Source organism: Podarcis bocagei (genome assembly GCF_964188305.1).
Source record: "Podarcis bocagei genome assembly, chromosome: 15".
Classification (NCBI taxonomy): domain Eukaryota; kingdom Metazoa; phylum Chordata; class Lepidosauria; order Squamata; family Lacertidae; genus Podarcis; species Podarcis bocagei.
Window position 1 is genome coordinate 14,909,557 of NC_138141.1, and position 23,774 is coordinate 14,933,330.

The 23,774-nt window shown below is 45.3% G+C and overlaps 1 protein-coding gene across 19 annotated transcripts in view; it reads left to right on the forward strand.

Moving 5' to 3' along the window:
- ST3GAL4 (ST3 beta-galactoside alpha-2,3-sialyltransferase 4) overlaps window positions 1-21,221 on the forward strand; it is a 179,959-nt gene extending 158,738 nt beyond the window's left edge. For 12 of the 19 annotated variants that reach the window (XM_081171795.1, XM_081171793.1, XM_081171794.1 and 9 more), the window contains 9 exons: window positions 340-409; window positions 3,797-3,871; window positions 4,061-4,158; window positions 7,727-7,787; window positions 11,372-11,467; window positions 12,266-12,455; window positions 14,197-14,340; window positions 16,465-16,602; window positions 19,184-21,221. In XM_081171795.1, the coding sequence (XP_081027921.1) occupies window positions 340-409; window positions 3,797-3,871; window positions 4,061-4,158; window positions 7,727-7,787; window positions 11,372-11,467; window positions 12,266-12,455; window positions 14,197-14,340; window positions 16,465-16,602; window positions 19,184-19,270 (959 nt within the window). In that variant the 3' untranslated portion in view covers window positions 19,271-21,221. The remainder of the gene's footprint in view (window positions 1-339; window positions 410-3,796; window positions 3,872-4,060; window positions 4,159-7,726; window positions 7,788-11,371; window positions 11,468-12,265; window positions 12,456-14,196; window positions 14,341-16,464; window positions 16,603-19,183) is intronic. The other 7 variants (XM_081171783.1, XM_081171785.1, XM_081171784.1 and 4 more) reach the window with 1 other exon arrangement.
- The last annotated feature ends 2,553 nt before the right edge of the window (window positions 21,222-23,774 follow it).

The window sequence follows — 23,774 nt, forward strand, 5'->3', positions numbered from 1 at the left end:
TTCCTTTGTAGAAGATGGTGACATCTCCGTACTTGACCATCTTAGCCTTAGGACAGGTGGCTGGGGCTGATGGAAGCTGGAGTACAGCAACACCTGGAGAGCCATAGGTTCCCCTACCCATGATGTACAGGTGTCTGCCTTCTTGTTACATCCCAGGTCCTAAGTTTGCAGGTTGGCTTCGAAAGAGGCCCCAGAGCTGAGCCCTAGTGAATCCAGGCTCAAGTTAAACCTCTCTCTCACTCTGCACTCTGGCATTCCACCATATGTGTTTTAGGTGTTGTGTGGCTACACTTGACTGGCTCAGTGTTAACAGTATTCTGTCTTTTTTTTTTTGTTCAGGATGGAAGATACTTGGAGTATTGGCTATATTTTTGGTGATGGTGTGGTATACAAAATCCTGGGAGGAAAGGTACATGCAGCTGTGAGATGGTTTTCCTTTTTCTTTTAAATGGGGGCACATGGGGTGTTTTGGGTCGTTATCCATGCCGTCTTATTAAGGTCAGATATATTACCTGAATCGGGCCTTAACTGATTAATAGCCGTTGTTCAGAAACTTCGGCTAGTTCACAATGGACCCTCAGGGCTTTTAACTGGGAACAATAGGTGAGAACATCTCTCACTTATTCATATGGGTGACAAGTCCATTCCTAAGCGTTGTTCAACTGCTTTCCTTGCAAGTAGTGGTGAGGAGTCTGTAGACCTCCAGTTACTGCTAGACTTCCAACTCCTGTCATCCCAGTATAGCCAGTGGCCAGGGATAATGGGAGCTGGAATCCAACAGCAAGGCTACAAGTTCCTTGTCCCCGATTTAAAGCCTTGGATGGCTTGGAAGAAGTGTGTGTCAAAGCAGTGCCTTATCTTACATCTACCAAAGAAACCAAGTGGGCTGCCAGAGGAGGGAACCCCCCCCCCTTACCCAGTGTAGAAAAACAGCAGGAACCCAGAGTAAAGATTGAGGTCTCATTCCATCCTTTGCCATTCCCTAGCAGGCTAGTAAAAACTTCCACAGGCTATTTACTTTTGTGGGCGTCTTTAACCTAGCCAAGTTAAACTGACATTTTCATGGCGACTAGTTATTTACAAGTTTCCTGCTTTTGAATTGTTGCTCTTATCTTCTTAAAGTCAAAGACTCTCTGTCGCGCTGTGTGTGTGTGTGTGTGTGTGTGTGTGTGTGTGTGTGTGTAAGCCATCCATATAATATTTATTTTGGCTCTGGCGCAGACATTTTAAAAATAAATAAAGCAAAGTGAGATAAAGGTTCAGTAACTCTGTTTGGCAATGCTGCTCTTTGATTTAGGGACCCTTTCTCCTAATCTCGAATGCATGTGGACGTCATGTAGTATGAATCAGTGGCCAGAAAAGTGCACTCTGCACCTGCTCATAGGCTCGCCCATCTTTTCATAGGTTCCAGGAAGGAGTCCTGGCATTGAAAACACCTCCCATGGGTACAAATGAAGCCAGGAAACTGGGAATTAAACGTTTGCTTGAAGGGGGAAACCAGATTATAGATAGTGGTGTTCTGGACAAATGAACTGAGCATGCTTTCAAATCCATATCTCTGGAGAGAGGAATATTTGTCAAAATGTTTCTTGGACTGTTTTTATCCTGGCAACTCAACCAGAAGCCATTGTGAGCTTTGGGCCAAACCAGGGCTGGGCAGTAGCTGGTTTTCAACATTGCAATATATCACCAGCTAAACATTACGATATACTGATATATCAGAATGTCTGAAATAAGGATGGAACTATGTAGAGGCACTGGCTGGCTTCACAGATTTTCCTGCATTGCAATTTTTGCATAGCGCGAGCAAACGCGCACACCCCATGATTCGCAATATATTGCCAGGTCAAAAATATCATGATATGGATTTCAAACTGGTTTAGGATGATGCATCGATATATCGCCCAGACTGCACATTAAATTAGTCCCACTTTTAAAAAAGCTTGCTTAAACTTGCTCATTTCAAGAGGAGTCCAGATTGGGGCTAGTGCCTGTTTCTCACTCAACCCCCCCCCCTCCTTTCCTATTTCCCACCAGTGGTTTTGATACCACATTTGGGGACAAATAAGAGAAGTTGGTGGTGTTGATGTTTGGTAGTAAAGCAACATGGTGCTTCGATCCATGTAGAAAGCATGCCCCCAGCATGGTTGCTTTTCTTTCGAAATAAAAGTGGCCAGCTTAAAAATATTTTCTTTTAAAGTGTAAGTAATGTGGCATGAGGTTTGGCATTTTGAACCGAATAAACATGGATTCCCGCTTTTCCTTGCCATGTCTTGGGGAGCCACGTAATAAGCTATAGACTGTAAGCAATTAACAAAGACCAACCACAAAAAGTGGTTGTGCAGGTGACAGAGAGCTCTTTTCACCCCTTTCCACCTTGTGGCAGCTGAAAGGTCGTCATCCCTGACCATTGGCAATGCTGCCTGGGGCTGAGTTGGACCCAGAGACGGTAGATCCCCTCTCTCTGGTTTGCAACAGTAAAGAAGATTTAGCAACAAAAGCAAAGGCTATACAAAAACACACTTATCAATAAAACTTACGAGTCCTGCTCACTTCTGCCCTGCTTGCAGCCATTTGAGGAAGGGTGCTTGCCTATGTAAGCACCTCTTCTCTAATGCTTAAAACACTTTTATCTCCCATTACCTTCCAAATGCTTGGAGCATCACTTTTCATGCTCTGTTAGTGCACAGGCTGGTCCACCACGCTTGGAAGTGTAATCCTGGGCTAGGAAGGTGCCTTTTACTTAGGCACACATATAAAGCACATTACCTCCCCCGAGAATCCTGGGAACTGTAGCTTACTCCTCCCAGACTTGCATTTCCTAGGTCCCTTAACAAACTACAGTTCCCAGGGTTTTTCAGGGCAAGTTGTGCTTTCAGTGTATGGTGTGTATGAATATTGAGGCCACCTATCTCAGTAATGTCTGCACATTTGACAGGCTGTGACTCTCCAGGGATTTAGGCAGGGGTCTTTCCCATCCCTCCCTAACTGGAAATGCTAGGGATTGAACCTGCAACTGTCTGTATAAAGCGCATGTTGACTACTGCTGAGCTGCAAACCCTTTCCAATAATGTGGGTCTTAGGAGAAGCTGTCATTTCTGCACAGCCTCGCTGATCCATGCTGAGGACTTGTGCCCCACACATCAGCCAAAATGCTGCTCAGTGTGGCTTACACACAGTCAGTTAAGATGAAACAGTCCTTACAATCTAAAAAATCTAAAAAAGCATGATACACAAGGAGAAAAGGACAGAAAGGGAAGAGGAAAAAAGCAAACTCAGGCATTGGTTCTTAAATAGTAGTCCTTATCTGGCATAGAAACAGTTCACGGGCAAGACATGCCTGATGGACTCAGCCTTTGGCAAATCTGATGGAATGAGCCCTGCTTCTCGTCTGTCCCCTGGAGGCACCCTGATGGAGTGGTGGTTTGTTTCACTTGTGGCTAGCAGGTGATGTCCCAAACCAAACCTCTTTCTTGCAAGTCCCTAGAGCGTGGGTGGACTATGGACCTTCAAATTTCAGCAGTGGCCAAAATTAGGTGCACTTCCTCCTCTTGTCTTCTGTTCTGCTCAGATCACTATGTCATAGTTGCGATGCCCTGCGGCATCCCCTAGGCTCAGCGCCCAGGGCAGCGGAACCGGTCGCAGTGCCCTAAATCTGCCCCTGCCCTAGAGGCTTGGATTGCACAAGCATCCACTCTTAAATTGTGCATCACTGAGACAACTTGGGGGGGTAAGGAAACAACAGCAACAACACTTAACTCCCCCACCCCATTTCCCTTTGTTGTTTGTCTTACAGTTTTTATTTCCCAGTACAAAAGATGACTTGTCCTCTGGGAGAGGTGGAGAAGAAAGCTGCACAGCTCATTGCAAAGTAAGTGACGGGACTAGTTGTATACTGTGTGAATGGGGTCTCTCAGATCTCATCTACCTGTTTCTCCTAAGCTTGGGGGGGAAAGGAGGAATGGGGTGGGATGAGATAGAGTGAGTCTAACAGGAGAGGGAGGCTCTGAATATATAAAACGCCAGATTTGCATGATCTTCTCCTCTGCATTCATTGCAGTTACACACGGGAACATCCACTATTTTTACAGCTAAAGGATTACTTCTGGGTAAAGACCCCTTCACCCTACGAGCTGCCATATGGTACTAAAGGAAGCGGTAAGCAAACCAGCTGTCTCTTTTCTTCTAGCAAGCATCTTCTGTATTTGTCTCTATTCCATGCTTTCCCTCTCATTTTTCTTGTGGAAAGTTCGCTCTGATTTAGTAGCCATCTGTTGGACTATTTTTCTAAGATCATATGTATCGTTCTTCACTCAAAGGTAAGTCAGGTGTTTCCACTCTTTCTCCAAGGAGCTCTGAACATCTTAAGTTTCCAGGTGGTCTCCCATCGAGACAGCATATAGGGCCCATGCCGCATGGCTTCTTTCACCGAAAAAGTACACCCAATAGAATACCTTATCTTTGCAGTGTGCTCAGTTACTGAAGGCGACTTTCACCAGATCATCTAGTTTGGGTTCCTTATCCACACAGCATACTTTCTAGCCCAGGGTGGTGTCCTCCTATTACAGCTCCCATCATCCATAACTATTGGCTATGCAGCCTGGGGCTGATGGGAGTTGTAGTCGAAGAACATCTGGAAGTCACTACTATCACTGCTGTAGCCACATGTTTGTTCGGCCAGTTGTGATTGCTAAGGGCCAATATCAGCAAAGTTGTTGTTTCCTTAGCCTCTTATTCACAGTATAAACTATAAGGAAGTGGCAACTGTGGAGACACACAAGAGCCACAGGCAGTAAAATAGCAGAATTCATAGCTGTAGCCACTGATTCCCTCCTTCCTTATAGTTTATGGATGTTGTTGGGAACCTCATCAACAACATCTGTAAACCACCAGTTTGTTATCAAGGAAAAATATAAAATTAGCACATAGTTAGAAAACAGTAATAAGGAGCTCTCTTTGCGGCGGTCGTGGAGGAAGAGAGGGGAGCATGTCAACCTGAGACTCACCACATCTCAGTCTTGTCACACTAAATTTTGATTTAGCGTGGTGCTAAAACTGAGCCAGAGATAAGGAAAGACATCTGTGATAGGTCCAGCAGAATGTGTTCATCAATCATACACTTTTTAATCTATAGTTCAGCAGATAAATAGGTTGGCTCATGAGAATTTCATCTTGTCAGGTAACCTTGGCATTATTTTGAAACAGTGGACTTCATTCCAAGAGGCAAAAGTATAAATTGGCATGTATCCACTGGGCAGGTGTTCATCCTCCTTTTAATGGCGCTCTCCTAACTGTTCCTATTGGTTGAAAGTTAACTGACTTTAATAATACAAAGGACTGCATTCTACTTCTGTTGAGTGACTGGCTGTACCATTGCATTTGTTAACAATTGGCCGTCAGATTCTTTTTAATGCCTCTCATTTTCCCAAGGAGTTCAGCAAGGTGGAGGTTCCCAAAATAAGCACAGTTCAATGACTTTATGTACAAAGCTGGAACTCTTCCTTCCCCCTCCTTTCCTTGTTCCAGACAGAACCACTATTGTGTGCAAGGTGCAGTCAAAGGGTCTGTTGTTCCAAGATGTGTTGGGTTCTGCTTATGAACTGATAACATCTTGTCTGCATCTATCCGTAGAGGGATCTGACTGTTGTCTTTCCTAATCCGCTAGTACATGACAGCGAGAAAAACACACCGTGAACACGCAACGCGAGTTGAGTTGTGTTGCCTCATGTCATGGCTGAACATTTAAAAAAATTATTGGTAAAGTATAATAGGCTGAGCCCTTTTAAAAAACTTTTAAAATTTCTGCACACCCACAGCAGACATTCAGGAGGAGTTAGAGCACTTCATTCCTTGTTGGTGTGAATTAGGCCTGTGGTGCAGCAACCCAACCAAGAGCAGGACTCAGTCTGTACTCTACGGAACCAATAAGGGCAAGCTGAAATTGAGCATTTACATAGTAGCAGCAGCAGGTGCAGCCTAATTGTTAGCACCACCTGCGCTGCAAGATGCTGCTCTGTTAAAGGGCCCAGCCTTCTCCTCTTATCTCCAACCGCAAAGGAGCAGGGAGCCTCAAATCTTTTGGGGTCTTCTGCAGCTGAGTCCTCCAAGTCAGAGGATGGTAGCACTGCATCCTCAGGCCAGACGGTAGCATTAGTCCAGCAGGTCCACCTAAGAGCACTTTGGGGCCAGCCCTGCATATCCTTCCCCTTCTGCTTCAGAGTCCCCTCCCTCATCACCTGAAGATGAGAAATCCAACTCCAGGGTCGTGACATGAGTCTTGTCAAGACCCTGGTCAACAATGGACTTTGGAATTTTCAAGATACGTCTAGATTTATGTAATTTTAGCAGAGAGCCTGCTGTGGAAACACACTTATTGCACTGTGCATGCTGCTTTCTCTCCCACATTGAGTTTAGCAGGCACCATTTTATTTACTTTCCCCACAGAATTTGTATTTAGGGTTAAAGCTTTCCCAGGGCTAATCTTCGTATTTGTGGCTGTGCTGAGTGGCTTTCCCCCCTTCCTTGCCAGAATAATTTTTCTACATCAAAAAAAATTACTCCTTTTTTAATAGGGTGGGAGACTGTACCTACGGTACTTAAGAATGTAAAAAGAAAATAAAAAAGGATGGTTTGCTTGAAGCATGCTGGGTTTGCCACGGTGATTTAACTTTTAATTCGATGTTCACTCTGTCTGTCAAATGCAGTTAAAAACTTTCCTAGTTTGGGTGTTGTCAATATTCTTTGCAAGAGGGAGGGCTGGGTCACCCCAAGACATTTTGCTGCCTGAGGTGGGTAAGATGAGGTGAGCAAAATACGTAAGCTGCTTCCCTGCAGGTTTTTTTTTTTTTTTGAGAAACTCATTTGGAAACAAATATTTAAAAACAAGGTTGTTGGGTTTTTTAAAACCTTGTCTTTCCACACAGAGCTTTCCAAGGCAGTTAACAAGAATAAAGAACAAATATAAAACAGCAAAAGAATGATTGTAAAGATTACAATATAAACTAAACACTATGCGGCATAAAAAACCAAACAATCAAGCTATAAAGCAGTAAGAAAAGAAAAACCCACAAAAAACACAAACCAATAAAGTTGTAAAAGCAGAAGACAATATAATATATGAGCCCACAAATGCATTCTCCAGGTTGCAAGTGGTGACTGTAGATGGTATTCAACTAAGTTTTATTCAGAGTAGACTGACTAAAACTAATAAATATAACCAAGTTAGGCCAATTCATTTCAGTGGGTCTGCCCTGAGTAAAACTCAGTTGAATACCTCGCTGTATCTTTCCATCTGGTGACAGCTCTCTCCAGTGCTGAGTGGAATACAGAAGAAGGCTTGTCCAGTCCTAATGCCAGTTGGATGCACTTGGATGCTGTGAGAGCTCTGATAAGTCCATGCCCTTCTCCTGTGTCTGGAACACAGGAGAAAAGTGGGACCTTTAAAACCAGAGAGTCCTCTCTTCTGAGTTCCTCTGGAGTTAGCATGGCGTCAGGCAAGAGGCAGGTTATATAGTAATGCTGCCTGCACAATTCTGCTCTCCACTCACCCTAAGTAAGTTGTAAGAATTGCTTTGCTACGTCAGAACAAGATTCCATCTAGTCCATCATTCTGTTTCCAGCACTTTCGTCCTTTGGGCTGATCCATCGGGGCAGCTCTTACGTTCTTAATGTCTGAACCGAGGCAGCATGGACTAAGCCGGTTAACTGCCTACATTTTCCTTTGCAGAGGAAATTCTCTTGCGAGTTCTGGCGATCACAAGTTATGCTCTGCCTGAAAGCTTACAAAGGTAATGCCAGTTCATTCAGAAAACGGGTGGGTTCAGTTCTTTGGGCTCTTCTCTCCCATTTATGGAATTGGTAGCTGCAGAGCGTGGAGTATCTCTTTTCTCCACCATAGTTACTCAGGGCAAGTTCATACATGTGTATTACAGAATGAAAATTTTACAGGAAATATGTGCATCCATGTGTTTTGGAAAGTTGATTGTTGGCTGTATATATCAACACCTCTTAAGATACCGTATCCAGATTTTGCATGATGGGTCCCGAGATTAAGGAGCAGGTCTATGTTGTCTATGTTGGCATACAGTTGGACACTGCTTTGAATCAAGATGGCAGACAGAGCTTTACAAAACTGTTGGTGTTAACCGCTGATTTCAAAACTGCGCCGATATTTTAGTTTCTTAAGAGTTCCCAAGCAATGCTGGGAATAAGAATTTCTCTCTGTCTGTAAAGTCACAAAGAGGTCAATTCAGCGGTAAAAGAATTCAGAGATCCCAGAGTCCTGACCCTGCAATCAGAGTCAATGGTCAGCGGAGGATACTCAGAAACTTGCCATTTTTACGAAGATTTGATGGCATGAGCATGAGTGGAGCTTGTGGTTTGTGTGGGAGGTCCCTCTTTCAGTCCACAGCATCTCCAGTTAAAACAAACAAACAAAAAACTCTTAAGGTGACAGTGCTTTTGAGAGCACCACTGTTTGGAAGGTTTCATTCCCCTTGGAACAATTTTTTCACACTTCAGCCTGTGCTGCAGGTATAGTTTTTAAACTTAAATCCTGCAAAACCTGATTACCAGAGGTGAAACTGGGTGTGAGTCTGCACTGTACAGTCACATCAACACTACTATGCATCTAAAGCAGGGGCCGTCAAAGTTTTTGTGGCTTGGGCCGGTTCACAGTCCCGCAGACACCGCGGTGGGCTGGAGTGTGTGTGCACGCACGTGTGCGCAAATGCATTTCCTGCACTCCTTCTAGCGCAGAGGAGGTGTGCGCAGCTTCCCATTGGCTGCAGAAGCTTCCTGTAGCCAATGGGAAGCTGGCCAGTGTCACGGAAGGCGGTCCCCGCTCTGCTCTGCACTGATTTAGCATGGCACACAGCAGCTGACTGAGTGGGTGGCAGGGGTTCATAGGCCAGTTAAACGACTCCCATGGGCCCCTTGTGGCCCATGGGCCTTAGGTTGCTGACCCCTATATAAAGCACATAGCTTCCCCCAAAGAATCCTGGGAGCAGTAGTTGGTTATGGGTGCTGGCAATTGCAGCTGTGTGAGAGGTAAACTCAGAGTTCTTTGTGGGAAACCATGTTTGTTAAGTGTGCCTTAGATGTATGGTATAGAATGCGACCTAAGAGTGGCAATCCCTCTTTCAAATCTTAACGTGGGGAACCTAGAAAGTTGCTTTAACCCATGTCAGGCTATTAGTCCATCTAGCTCATTTACAGGCAGTGTGACTCTCCAGTATTTCAGAGTGCCAATCTTGATCAAGTCTCTGACGTGTGGTTCCATCCCTTGCTTCGGGACATGAAATCGTGGCACTGAGTCACAGCCAGAAGTCTGACGTCTGCCTGGAAATGAAGTCAGTGCTCTGGAAGTCAGTCTGGGTATTTAAAGTGAAAAGTAAGAAATCCACAGGAGAGTAAAGGAAGTGTTGGTTTTGGCAGAAGTGTGAGAAGCTGAGCTGCCAATCAACCAAAGCTAGGATGAAATAGCTAATGTAGGTGCGTGCAAATTTGTGGCTTAATCTACCAAGCCGCTGGATTAGCATGTGGGTAAACCAGGTAGGTCTGTGCCTTAAATCCCCATTCAAGATAGAAATTAATTGTATTGGCCTAGCACCTGGCTTCCCATCTGCAAAATAGTATTGAAGTTGCATATAATAACTGGATAAAAGCACCATATAAATCTCTGCCAGCAACCATTTGGGAATGTTCACTAATAATTGTGCATGGTGCACTGATGTGCCTATCGTCTATAAAGCCCAGTAGTTTCCCATTCTGTTGCAGAGGATGCCAAATTATGGGTACTTACCACCATTTGTGGTGGGAATGCCCACACATTAACCTCTGGTGTAATATAGTCTGGCAAACAGCCATAATGGAAACATCACAGAAATTGAAGGTGGCAAGGGGAGAGAGAAAAACAAGATGATTTATACACTTGAAGGTATACTTTTATTAAATATACAAGTGAAGCAACACAGAGACAAGAAATGCCTACAACATATATTGTGATATGGTGTAGATAAGTGGGTAATAATACTCTTACTATTCTGTGTTTTTCCAAGTTAATTTACTGACGTTGGTTTACTGTAACCAACTCATTATGATGTACTGTAAAATGACGTGTTGTATTTTACCCTCCTAGTGACCCATTTTTTTTTGTCAGTCGTATCATGTTTTATTATGCTTGTACAATGTAACATAAATTTAAAAAATAACAACAGGACATGCAAAAACATGGCTGTGTTACCAAAAAGCATGTATTAAAGACGCTATAGGAATAATTGAAATGGGTAACTTAACAACACTTAAAACAGGCTTCTTCAAACTCAGCCCTCCTGATGTTTTTGGCCTACAACTCCCATGACCCCTAGCTAGCAGGACCAGTGGTCAGGGATGATGGGAATTGTAGTCCAAAAACAGCTGGAGGGCTGAGTTTGAGGAAGCCTGATTTAGAAGGTATTTGTAGAAATATAGCCTAATTATGACAGCTAATTAAAGGGAGAGTGCTGTTGCATCCATGCCTTGCTTGCAGGCTTCCCATGGGCACCTGGTTGGTTTCTGTGAGAATAAGGTGCTGGGTTAGATGGGCTTTTGGCCCAACCTAGCAAGGCTTCTCTTAAATTCATAAGGGATTATTTAAATCTGGATGTTAATGGAAAAATGCAAACAAATTTAAGCAAATCAGTACTGTAAAAGACTGAGACAGAAGAATATACTTTGTGTATTTTTTGCTCTATAAGATGCACTTTTTCCCTCCTAAAAAGTAAGGGGAAGTGTGCCTGGAGCGAATGCAGGCTGCGCAGCTATCGTTGAAGCCAGAACAGCAAGAGGGATTGCTGCGCAGCGATCCCTCTTGCTGTTCTGGCTTCTGGGATTCAGAATATTTTTTTTCTTGTTTTCCTCCTCCAAAAACTAGGTGCATCTTATGGTCGGGTGCGTCTTAGAGAGCAAAAAATACGGTAGTTTCTTACAAATGGTTAGTATACTCTGCCATTGTGCTCTGGTCCCCCCCCCCTTTAGTGTACAACTAGTCTACCCCTGCAAACCCCACCCTGCTGGCACTTCATATATTGCCTGGTGGAGTGCTTAAAATAGCGTGTGTCCCCGCTTTCCAGTAAGTGGTCATAGCATTTAGGGAAGAGCTGTAGCTTGGAAGAACCTCTGTTTTGCATGTGGACATCCCTGGCATTTCCAGGTAGAGCTAGGACAGACTCCCTCCCCAAAGCCCTGAATAGCTGCTGCCAGTCAGTGTAGACAGTACTGAGCTACGTGGACCAAGGCAGCTTCCTATGTTCTTCTCTGATTAGCCAACCTTCTGAGACGTTTCTTCCCTGTCTAGGAGTATATAATGGAGTCTTCCTTTTCTCTTTCGCAGTTTGAAGTGCCGGAGATGTGCAGTAGTAGGAAATGGACACCGGCTCAGAAACAGCTCTATGGGAGAAGCTATTAACAGATACGATGTTGTGATCAGGTACTTAGATGCATCGGGGTCTGTGATCTTCTATGGCAGTGCAGCCAGTTTCTCTGAACGTAGCACGGTCCTGTTTTGCCACGTGGAACTGAATGGGGCTGTTTGCAACAGCTGCATCCTCCCAGTGGATCCTCCCTCTCTGCAAGTCCTACTTACCTCAACTACTCACATCACCACCTTCCACTTTCCCATCTTGCTACCCCCATCAGCGGCAGCAAATAATGTGAAGGAGGAGATGGGGAAATGCACAGCATGATAACATCAGAGCACTAAGCACACACACACCCTACTGTATTACAGAGCAAGAAGAATATGACTAAGTGATGTTGTTTTTACTGGCAGCCCAGTGCTTTTCCGTAACATATACGTGTTCTTGGGAAGAGACCCATAAATGTCCTCCGGGTTTGGTTGTGCATTATGGTTTCCCTCTGAATTGATGGATCAGCAGATAAAGTAAATGCTGAGTTGCACTCTAGCTGAGACGTGTTCTTGGACTCCAGCTCCCTTCCTACTTGAGCTTTGGCCACTCTCACTGGAGCTGATAGGTGTAGTTGAACAACTTGGTTGGAGGATACTCCTCTTGGCTGCTTCTGCTATAGCTTGTTCCAAGTCAAAGCAGCGGCTAAGCATAAGAGAAGAGGTTAACTGCAGCCACCCTGTAGTATATAACGTGGACATGTGGCAGATACCCATCGGTCAAACTCCTGCACATAGGTTCGTTCTCATAAAACGACGAAATGCCTGCCTATGTTCTGCCAATGGTGCAAACTCCCTTTCCTCCTCTCTGCCCCACTGCAGATTGAACAATGCACCAGTTTATGGTTATGAGAGCGACGTGGGCTCCAAGACCACTATGCGGCTCTTCTACCCGGAGTCAGCACATTTCAACCCCCAAAGAGAAAACAATCCAGACACATTGCTGGTGCTGGTGCCATTCAAACCCATGGATTTCCAGTGGATGGAAACAATATTGCACGACAAGAAAAGGGTAAGTTATTGGGAGATGAAGACTAGTGCAACTCCTGGTCCCCTTCCTCTGATCCAGAAGCCCTTTCTTTTGCCCCCAGGGACACAGGAAGCTGCCTTATATTGAGCCAGGCCATTGGTCCGTCTAGTTCTCAGCATTTTCTGGACTGAGTGGCAGCAGCTCTTTAGGGTTTCATGCAGGAGCTTTTCCTGACCCCAGCTGGGAACACCAGGGATTGAACCTAGGACCTTCTACAAGTGAGGCAGATGCTCTACCACTGAGTTTCATTCCTCCCCCTGAGTATATTCTTCAGAAGCATGGCAACTGATTTTGTTTATCCATGCGACCCTGCAGGCAGTGTATTGGACTCAGCTCTGGAAGACCTGCTTTTGCCATGGTCTTCTATGGTAGACTTGAACAAACACTAAATTCTCAGCTTATAAAAAATGGGAATACAGTGGTACCTCGCAAGACGAACGCCTCGCAAGACGGAAAACCCGCTAGACGAAAGGGTTTTCCGTTTTGGAGGCGCTTCGCAAGACGAATTTCCCTATGGGCTTGCTTCGCAAGACGACAGCCCATAGGGAAATATCCGGGACAGCGGGGAAGCGCAGCACGTCTTCCCCACTGTCCTCGGACTTCCTCCGAAGCCGGGCGGTGGGGCGGGAACGCCTCCTCCCGCCGTCGCCGGGCTTCGGAACGATGCTCCGAAGCCGGGCGGCGGGGCGGGAACACCTGCCCCCGCTGCCCGGCTTCGGAGCATCGTTCCGAAGCTGGGTGGCGGGGAGGGAACACCTTCTGAAGGCGGGCGGGGGGAGAAAGTCTTTGTTCCCCCCTGCCTGCCTTCCCGGGAGAGCGGAGAAACACAGCGCGTTTCTCCGCTGTCCCGGAGGGCTTTTGAAGGCAGGCGGGGGGGAGCAAAGACTTTCGCCCCCCGCCCGCCTTCAGAAGAGGTCCTGGACCTCTTCTGAAGGCGGGCGGGGGGTGAAAGTCTTTGCTCCCCCCTGCCTGCCTGTCCCGGAGGGCTTTTGAAGGCAGGCGGACAGCGGAGTCTTTGTCCCCCCTGCCTGCCTTCCCAGGGGCTTTTAAATCGCCCCGGAGAGCGGAGAAGTCCTCCGCTGTCCCGGGGCGATTTTAAAATGCCGCCCGCCAGCATTTTAAGATCGCCCGGACAGCGGAGAAGTCCTCCGCTGTCCCAGGGTTTTTTAAAATGCTGGGGGTGGGAAGAAAAGCCCTTGTCCCCCCCCCCCCAGCCTTCAGAAGAGGTCCGGGGACAGACTGTCCCCGGACCTGGTCTGAAGGCGGTTTCCCTAGGAACGCATTAATTGATTTTCAATGCATTCCTATGGGAAACCGTGCATCGCAAGATGAAAAACTCGCAAGACGAAGAGACTTGCGGAACGAATTAATTTCGTCTTGCGAGGCACCACTGTAGCAGCCTACCTCCCAGAGGAGTGGTGTGGGTAAACATGAGAACCAAGGCAATTGAAGTAGGTATGGAAGAGCGTGCTGGTCTTGCTCAGAGATACTGTGATCTCCAGGTGGCCTAAAGATACAGAGAGAGTGTCCCATCTGAAGCACAGAGATCAGATCCTGATCTGGGTATATAGGGTATAACACCAGAAAGCCACCAGTGGGAAAAGACTCTGCTTTTGCTTCCCCACTTTTTCCTCCTCCTTGAACCCAGTTCAGCTCTCTTGCTTTGATTCTGCTCTTGAGAGTAAAGAGCCCCGGGCTAACCTTTCTTATTCCTCTTTTCCAGGTTCGGAAGGGCTTTTGGAAACAGCCTCCCTTAATTTGGGATGCGAATCCTGAGCAAGTGCGAATCCTGAACCCGTATTTTATGGAAATAACCGCTGCCAAATTGCTTAAGCTTCCTATGAAGCAGCTGAAGAAGTTAAAACAGGTAAGAGTGGTAAGCATGAGAGAGAGGGAGAGAGAAGGGACAAGTTACAGGAGTTGAGGTTTAGTCCTAAAAGGAGCAAAGCGCTCTTTGTCTTGAAATTCTCAAGATGAGATGGTGCTTGGTCGTCTCCAAGCTGTGATCTCTCCTGTAATGTGGCACTTGGATATTTTGGGACCCAAATACACATGATGTGGGTGGTCTGTGAGTGGATCTCCAGGCGACTGTCTTTAAAGCTTAACATCAGTGGTGAGAGTAGAGTGTAAATGGCTTCGGAACAGTGGTGCCAGGTGTGTGTCTCAGTGTTAACCCTCCCCCGTGTTATATTTCCTTTAATGTATTTTCCCCTGCCCCCAAATCTGTTAGACTGGTGGGACAAGGGGGGTGGGGAAGTGATACAATATGGATGCCTATGTCTCTTTCCCCTGCCCTCTAGCAGGATTTTGATTTTGATTGGGGAAAACAGCACAGGAGGCAAAGTGTTAATTGTGGCTCTTTCCCAGCGCTGGTGTCCTGAGACATTTCACTTCTCAACTTGTATCTGCCACTTATTTTAAGCATTTAAACACACTGTGTGTGGCGCTCTCTCTCTCTCTCTCTGTGTGTGTGTGTGTTCGTGTGTGTGTCTGTCTCTCTCTCTCTGTCTGTCTCTCTCACCTTCCCCTACCTCTCCAATCACAGATCATCTGTATCCCATGCTGCTAGGAACATCCTTTAGTCTGGAAAGTAGCAGATAGGAATGTTGTCCATTCAGGGCAGAAAGCTAATTTTTGAATCAGACGTATGTTCAATTAACTGACATTTCAGGTGCAGATGTATTTATTTTTTTAGTCACAGTTTAAATGTCACTTGGGTGGGGAAAGCACCTCAGCTCAGCCTGCACTGCTTTTCCAAATCAGAGTGAGGTGACTTGTAAGATCTTTCAGCCTAGCTCTCACTGAGGTGGTAAAGTCTCAGGCTGCAGGTGGGGGCTTGCATGATGAAATGCTTCTTTGTGCTAAATTTATTTAAATACATCCCTGCACATAGAAGATGAGTGTGTTAAAGGCTAGGATAAAACCCTTCCCCCCCAGATGTGCTAGTTGTCCCTCAAATGAGCTGTTTTTGTGTGGAGGAGCATTTACTCATGGGAGTCCCAGCCTGTAGTCTGAAGTGGTACAGCCCAGGAAGATGTTTACCACTTCAAAGACACCTGGGCCTTAGTTCATGTCATCTCAGGACACACTGCTTTTTACGTTCAGTGTTGTTTGCTATCCTGTTGGCAACTTCTAGATGTACGTCTGTACGTCTGCCAGTGTTTGCAAAGGTGGGGTGTCTTGTTTTTTACCATTGCCTTGACAACTTTAGAACTACTTTTTTATGTGTGTGGCAGTTATCAGGAAGCATTTCAATGGCTGACTTTTCAAAGCTGATGAGAAACTCTTCTACCAAGGTTTCGAAGCTACACTTTATCTAAGATGCTGTCATCACACCTGTGCAAACACAGACATTGTTTTGGGACACTAAAGCTGAGCGCGCTGATATTATTTGTTTTATTGTTTTAAGAAAGTCTGCAGTCTAGGGATGGGGAAAGCCTCTGGAATGAATAGGAACTTCCCCCTCGATACCAATTACAGGCAAAAGGTGTGTGTGTGTGAAAATGTATAGATTAAGAGCATAAGGAGAGCCTGCTGGATCAGGCCAGTGGCCCATATAGTCCAGTATCCTGTTCTTACAGTGGGCTGAAGAGTTGCCTGTGAGAAACCAGCAAGCAGGATTCACGCATAAGCGCACTCTCCCCTCCTGTGGTTTCTAGCAACTGATATTCAGAAGTATTGCTTCCTCCCTGCTATGGAGGCAGAGCATAGTCACAACAGCCCTGTAAAGCAGGTTAGGGGTCAGAGGCAGGGACCGGCCAAAGGTCACCCAGTAAACTTGGTAGTTGGGAGGGGATTTGAACCTGGGTGTCCCCCCTGATCAGGGTCAAGCCTTCTGGCCCAGCCTTCCTCAATCTGGTGCCCTCCAGATGTTTTGGGCTGTAACTCCAGTCAAAGGCTGCTCCAACCACTAAACCATCCTGGCTTCTCAAGGTAAGCTTTGTGCCAAGAGAAAGTGAACCCAGCATCATGTTCCTCTGTCTTCCCCTAGAAACCAACCACAGGATTAGTGGCTATCACCCTAGCATTGCACTTCTGTGACATAGTTCATATTGCGGGCTTTGGATACCCTGACTCCAAGAAGCAGACCATTCACTACTACGAGCAAGTCACATTGAAGTCGATGACTGTGAGTAACCATTGCCTCTCTTGTCAGATGAATATAATATAAGAAGCTGCTTGTATAGGGAAAGTCCACCGACGTAATAAACTGAGATGTGAACAAGACTTCAGCCACTTTGTACAAGCCAACGAACAAATCAGAAAGTCTGCAGTTAACTGTAGTTTCACATTTTGTCTGGACTGGGAAATTATAGCCTCAGAACAAGCCAGGATGTCAAACCAGGTTTGAACCTAGTTTAATATTCTGGCTTGTAAAACAACAACTATTAACCATTCACAGATGAAAGAAAGAAAGAAACTTGTTCATTAAAAAAACCCAACATTGTGACTAACCAGTTTTCTTAGGGCATTAACCTTTCATGGACTAGCTTCAATCAGATTTATGAGTGGCATGTCCTGTGTATATATACAGATGAGCGTAAATTAGGGGCAGGGAATCTGTGGTCCTCCAGATGTTGTTGGACTCCATCAGCTCCAGCTACTATGGCCAGTAAATGATGGCGATGGGAGTTGTAGTCTGACAGTGCCTGGAGGTCCACAGGTTGCCCATCCCTGGTGCAAAAGAAAAACAGGTTGGAAGTAAATAGCAAGTATGCAAGATGACCCTTCACAGCAGGAGTAGCGAACCCTTTTTCAACCTGAGGCTAAACTAATGATTAGCCACATGCCACAAGCAGGTGTGGTTATTCTGTACTTCTGTGTGAGGGCATGCATGCATGCACACTCACTGCACATCCGGAAACACATACAGCACACAAACCACATGTACAAGGACATAGCATTGGAGTGTGATGTGCATGTGAAATGTTTGCCTTTTACACTTCACAGACAGATTTTATCTCCCCATCTCTGCTGATCACCACGGTGCTGAGATGGAAGAGTTTTTATATTCTGTTTAACAGATTGCTCTTTAAAGAGCAGGCAGAGTGCTTTATCTCCTGATCTCAGTGCTGAGCACCAGGAAGCAAGGGTTGGCAGTCTCCATCCTCTGGGCTTGGCAGACTGGCTCCATCCATCAGGGCATACATTTGAGCTCCAATTCCGAGATGTCACAGGTTGTACTTTTTTTTGCATATCCCTGACGTTTCACTCCAGCCTTTAATTCCTCTCCCCTCCCCCCGCCTCCCTTTACACCTAGGCTGGGAGTATCTTTCTCAGTTACCAGGTTTGCACCGCATGATAAGCCAGCTATGGCTTAGTGAGAAAATGTGGGCTTCCAGGAGATGATTGGACAGCTTGAAAAGAGGTTTAGAGATAAGACTGGGAAAGAGGGAGAGAAGGGAGAGGTGGTGGCATGCCTCTGAATACCAGTTGCAGGGGAACATGTGTGTGGAAGCATTCTTGTGGGCTTCCCTTAGGCATGTGGTTGGTCACTGTGAGAACAGAATGCTAGACTGGATGGGTCCTTCTTGGTCTGATCCCAGCAGCCGGGCTCTTGTTTTCATTCTGCTTGCTCCTCTCCCGAGATGGCAAAACAGCCCTAAGAAGGGAGTGGCAGATGGGTGAAGAGCAGAGATTAAAACCCGCTTTGTGCACGTTTGTGGCAGTGTGGTTTCCATTGCCTCTTAAGGATGTAAGAAGCCAGCTGGATAAAACCAAAGTTCCAGTCTGGTTCAGCCTCTTATTTCCTACCATGGCTAACCAGATGCCTCTGGGACACCCACAGGCAAGGCAGCGGCAGGAGCCCTCTGAGGCTGTCCATATGCCATTCTGAGTCGAGTCTGTAGAATTAGTACCACTATCTTGGTTCTTCCTCTTGACTCTCATGCAAGCATAGCTGCATCCTGCATTGTAGGTCCCGTATTAAGCAGGTGGTTGGACTGGATGAGCTTCTCAGTTGTTTAATTTGTCTTAGAATACAAACTTTCTCCTTCAGGGACTCTTGAAAAGCTGAAAACCAGCGAACTGCATGGTGGGGCTGGGCGAGAACCTGTTTTCAAATATCACGATATCACCAGCTAAGCATCACGATATATCAATATACCACGATATCTGAAATAAAGAAGGAACTAAGCAGAGGCAAACAGGACAGGGTCCTGGCAACTGCTACTACTTAAGGGTCTAAAACTGATAAATAATGATATTATCAATCATTTTACTTGCAGCCGCAGGCAAGCCAAAATACATCCAAATGAGACTTTTGGTTTTGGGCTTGGCTACCAAATGGTGGTATTCAGAACAATCCAAAGTATGGGGATGAGTCATAGTGAATACATATAATCTGGAACTACCAGACTGCCAGCAAGCCTTCTAGGCAGCAGCAGCTTGGTTGTGGCACAAACAGTGGTGGCCTGCAAGGCCCTGTGGCAGTGATAAGAGTGACGGAAGTAGCAGCAGCTGCCTCTGTATAGTTCCATCCTTATTTCAGACATTGTGGTAGATTGCAATGTTTAGCTTGTGAGTTGTGATATTGATAAGCTGGTATTGCCTAGCCCTTACACACATTGTGATTTGGGATGTATTGCTAGCTCAAATATTATGAAACAATTATCACGATGTGAACTTCAAACCAGTTTTGGATGATATATCAATATATTGCCCAGCCCTACTGCATGGCCTAATGTGTTTCTCATTGCCTTCTCTTACAGGGTTCGGAACACAATATCTCACATGAGGCATTAGCAATAAAAAAGATGCTTGAACTGGGTGTCATCAAGAACCTCACCTACTTCTGATGGAAAATGGACTGCCGTTTTGAGGGGTTTTTTCTGAGCCAGCTGCTGGTCCAACACAGCTGCCCATGGCTAGCTGTCCCTTGCCCCCCCCCCCCCAACATTGACTGGTGTGGAGACCCTGCAGCTTCACTTGAAACACTGGGGTGGAAGTGTGTGACCCCTAGACGTATTGGCAGCAAGGGATGGAGATGGTCTGGGAAGTGGTTGGTTGATGGCAGCAGCTGGAAGCAGGGTGGATGCTGCCTTCTACAGAGTCCTCTTTGCACGGACTGTTGCAGGATTTTCCCTGCATCAAGTTGAGACTTTTAGAAACAGAAGTTCCCGAAATCTTCACTCGTGGCAGAGAAGAGCCTTTGGGAGGCCAATGACTGAGTTGCCTGTGGGCCTCAAGGGTGGCACAAGTGACATTCCCATGGGGTGTGTGTGTCAAATTACCACCCCTGTGGCACCTTGAGATCTTAATCACTTTTGCCTTCTGACTCTGGGAAGTGCAGTGGCAGCTGCTGTTTCTGTTGAAACGATGTTAGGTGTCACCGGGCGGAGCAGGGGGGTAATTGAATGAAGGATTATTAGCTGCCTGCCATATTTAATGTTTCTGTTTGAATGAGACAAAAGTGTACTGGTTCAAGTCCTCCGTGCAGTGAAGGAGTTTGGAATACCCAGGAGAAAGCTGTTAGGGATGGTGGGAGTTGATAATGTTGATTTCTCTCTCTCTCATCCAGTTCTTATTTTTTGGAGTCTGTGACATAAGGGGAGGATACCCTACAGTATTTGATAAATGGTTTTTTTACTTAAAAAAAGGTGCCGAGCTGAACATGGGTGTTTCTGGGCACTTCGTTGGAAGTAAATCCTCCTTCTGTGAAGGGTGTGTGTTTGTGTGTGTGTGTGTGTGTGAGAGAGAATGAGAGTATGTCCGTCCAGTATACGAAGTCTGTTCTTAAATATAAGCTGTAGGCTTTTTTCCCCCTCTAGCATTTGGGAGTTACTTCCCATCAGACATAAGACTCCAGTACAAAGGAAATGGCATAACCAAAGCTGAATGTTGAAGGAAAGAAGGAGAGGGGGAGGGGGGAGATAGTTGGGAATTGTGTATCCGTTTTGTAGGGGGGGGGGAGGAAAAAATGTTTTATTATTCCTTGCTCACAAAACCTAAATTCTGCACTACGCCTTTGTCTTTTCTAGTAGCAGGATGAGTGTTCTGGTCATTTAGAACAAAGGCTCTTCTCATGCGCCTAAAAATGGGGCAAATTTTGAAGTAAGCTGCCAGTTTAAGTAGGCAGAGAATTAGGGGGAGTGGTCCAGACATTTCAGAAATGGGCCTCGGGTCAAATGTTCTGGTCTTGCCTGACAAGTGCTTGGAAGAGACTCTCCTCCAAATATTGTTTGGGGCTAGTTGTGCAAAAATCAATACTTTAACCCCCCCTTCTTTTAATTTCAGCTTTGAGATCAAAGTATATCTCTTAAATTTGCTTACTGTTGGTTAAAGGGTCTGAATTGATTGCTGCACAGTTTGGAACCTTGTATTTCATCCATGAGGGGAAGAAGAAGAAGACAAAGGGAGGAAGGTGACAATATAATTTCCCTGTCCACCACCCGCTACACCTTGTGTGCACAACCACCGTGCCTTAGCTGTGATTGCAAGTGCCCAACTTCGAAGGGCCTGCTGGGAATGTAACCTCCTTATGGCTTAGGCCATCACACCTATTGCCAAGAAGGCAACTGACTGAATTGAGTTGCTCATGATATGTCCCTTTGAGAATGCACATAGAGCTTCAACTTGGGAACTGGTTTGTTGCAGAAATCCAGACTGATCCCCGGAAGAAAAAGAGTTCTTAAATGTTGTTATTTCAAAGGAGTTTGAATCCTACAGAGAATGTTGGAAGTATCTTTCCTGGTTAAGCAATTACTGCAGTTCAGTGTTAAATAATTTAATAAATTAAATTTAAAAATACCCTTTGCAAATCATGCATCTTTTGTAGAATAAGCTTGATATTTATTACCAATGAAGTTTTCCTTGCGGTTTAGGACAATCGAGCAATTTCATGCAGTGTGGTGGTGATTTGGGACCATCTCTTAGAGGTGGAAGAGGATTTTTCACCTACAGCTGGTTTCTAGCCCCATAAAGGGTGACAACAATGATGGATTGTTCCATGTCATATCCATACAAAGCAGGAATGAAACTATGGAGCAAAGCACAATTCATTGCATTGTTGGAACTATCAATACAGTCATACTTCGGAATGTTCGACTTCCAAAACATTCGGAAACCAAAGTGTGGCTTCTGATTGACTGCAGGAAGCTCCTGCAGCCAGTCGGAAGCCCTGGAGGACATTCAGGTTCCAAAGAACGTTCGCAAACCAGAACACTAACTTTGGGTTTGCGGCATTCAGCAGCCAAAATGTCTGAGTACCAAGGCATTCACAATCCAAGGTACGGCTGTATTGTTAGGGTTTTTTTTAAATTGTAAGTTGCCTTGAGGGTCCTTTTTGGTCTGATACGGGATACGGCTTATGACTGGATGTCTTAGGATTTGACTCTTGAGGGCTCATAACTTGGAACAGTCTTACGGGCCTATTGGAATTGTCAGCACTGCAGTCTCCCCGGCTATTACATCTTGAAAGTTTTAAGTGCTTTGCTATTTATTTAAGTTATATTCTGCTCTTTCTCCTGAAAGAGCCCGGGGTGGCCAGTTCACACTTTTCTCTGCAATCATGATGTGCACTGATTGGTTTTCATCACAAAAAAGCCATAGGTTCTGAAGGGGAGACACATCTCTATACACTTGTAAAGATGAGTGGATTTATTTCCTAGTTCATGCTGCAAACACAACTTGGCCTTGGGGTTGGTGGCTTCAAGAGCCCTTTCTCGAAACACATCTGACATAAACAACTGGGGGATCAGCTTTGAGGAACTTTTTCAGTTGTGTATACCAAGCTTCCTGCCCAACCAGTCTGTCAGTTTGGAGACCTATGAAATTGGATTGGGTCTGAAATACCATAGCCTCCTCATCCTTTATGTATGTATTTATTTGAAAACATGTATGGACGTCTGATAACAAAAGGTTTCAAAACGGTATACAACATATTAAAAACAACATGAAATAACTAATATTCAGAACTCTCTACCATATAGAACTACAAAAGCAAACAAAGCAGCGTTGCTACTCCTAGAAGGTTTGAAAGCAGCCAACTGTTGACTGGGAAGTGTGTGCCATCATGCTAAATGCTTTTTCTGGCTGCCAAATGAACCTTGGATGTACATGGCACCACCAGATGACCCCCGTGACCAAGTCCTGCATGGTTTAGGGCCTTACAGCCTTTCTCTCTAGTAGGTATAAAGCCAAAAGGAAACAGGACTGGCAGGTTTCTACAGGTAGGTAATTACGAAGCAGAGAATAAACATGGGGTATTCCTCAGCCCTCCAGATGTTGCTGGTCTTCACACACCATCCCTAACGGATGGGAGTCTGAACATCTGGAAGGCACCAAATTGCTGAAGTCTGATTAAAATGTTTTCAGACTAGCCAATTGTCAAGCTCTTAAAATTCAGGGCTTTTGGAAAATTTTGATATTTGGGTGAATTTTCACTACTTTTGACTAATTGAAACAATATCGCCTGTACTAGAGATGCATATTATATATTTCTTTAGAGCAATTTTATCTCACTGTTTAGCCAAAAACACCTTACAGGCAATCAATTAAAACAAGACAGGTTGTGCCCATAGGGTTACACTGTAAAAAACCCAACACTCAATGAGAAAGGGATATGGAAGAAAGAGGGAGGGTAAAAGAATTCAAGCGCCAATCATTAAAAGTTAAACATTCTTATAATGATCAACTGCTAGGGAAAGAACAATGGAGCTGTTTTTTCAGCAGAGCGGATTGAATGGGCTTTGTTCACCATCTGTCCCACAGAGACAACCTGCTGTAATGGCTACTACCAGGTGACAGTTGAAGAAGAGAAGGCCCAGGGATGTTACTTATTGTCTCACATATATCATTCCACCCCATTTAGTCCTGTCACTGTAATGGACTTCTGTAGGAAAGTAAATATTGATGGCCATTTCCACTTGGATGACATAGAAGGCATAGTGTGGAACTAAAAGAAGGGTAGACTTCACGTGCAGGTTGGCACAAGTCTGCAGTTTCCAAAATCCTGCATGTGCAATGGGCCAAAGCTGCTTATGGGGTGTGTCCCCATTATTCATTAGTCTCATTTAAAAAAAAAAAAGGATAATAGCCTGGGCTCACATTCTTGGCAGCATCCTGTGTTCAAACAAAACATTGGGTTTGCTAAGAGTGTTGAATCTAGAGCAGGCATGTCCAAAGTCCGTTTCGGGGGCCTAATCCAGTCTCTGTGGCAGTTTATTCCTGGGGCTGTAGAGTAAAATCCTTAAGAAAGCTCAACAACTTCAGTCCTAAAAAAAAGAGGTTAACAACTTTGGTCGGCCCTCACGGCCCTTCACTTCATCAAATCTGGCCCTCTGAAAAAAGTTTGGACACCAC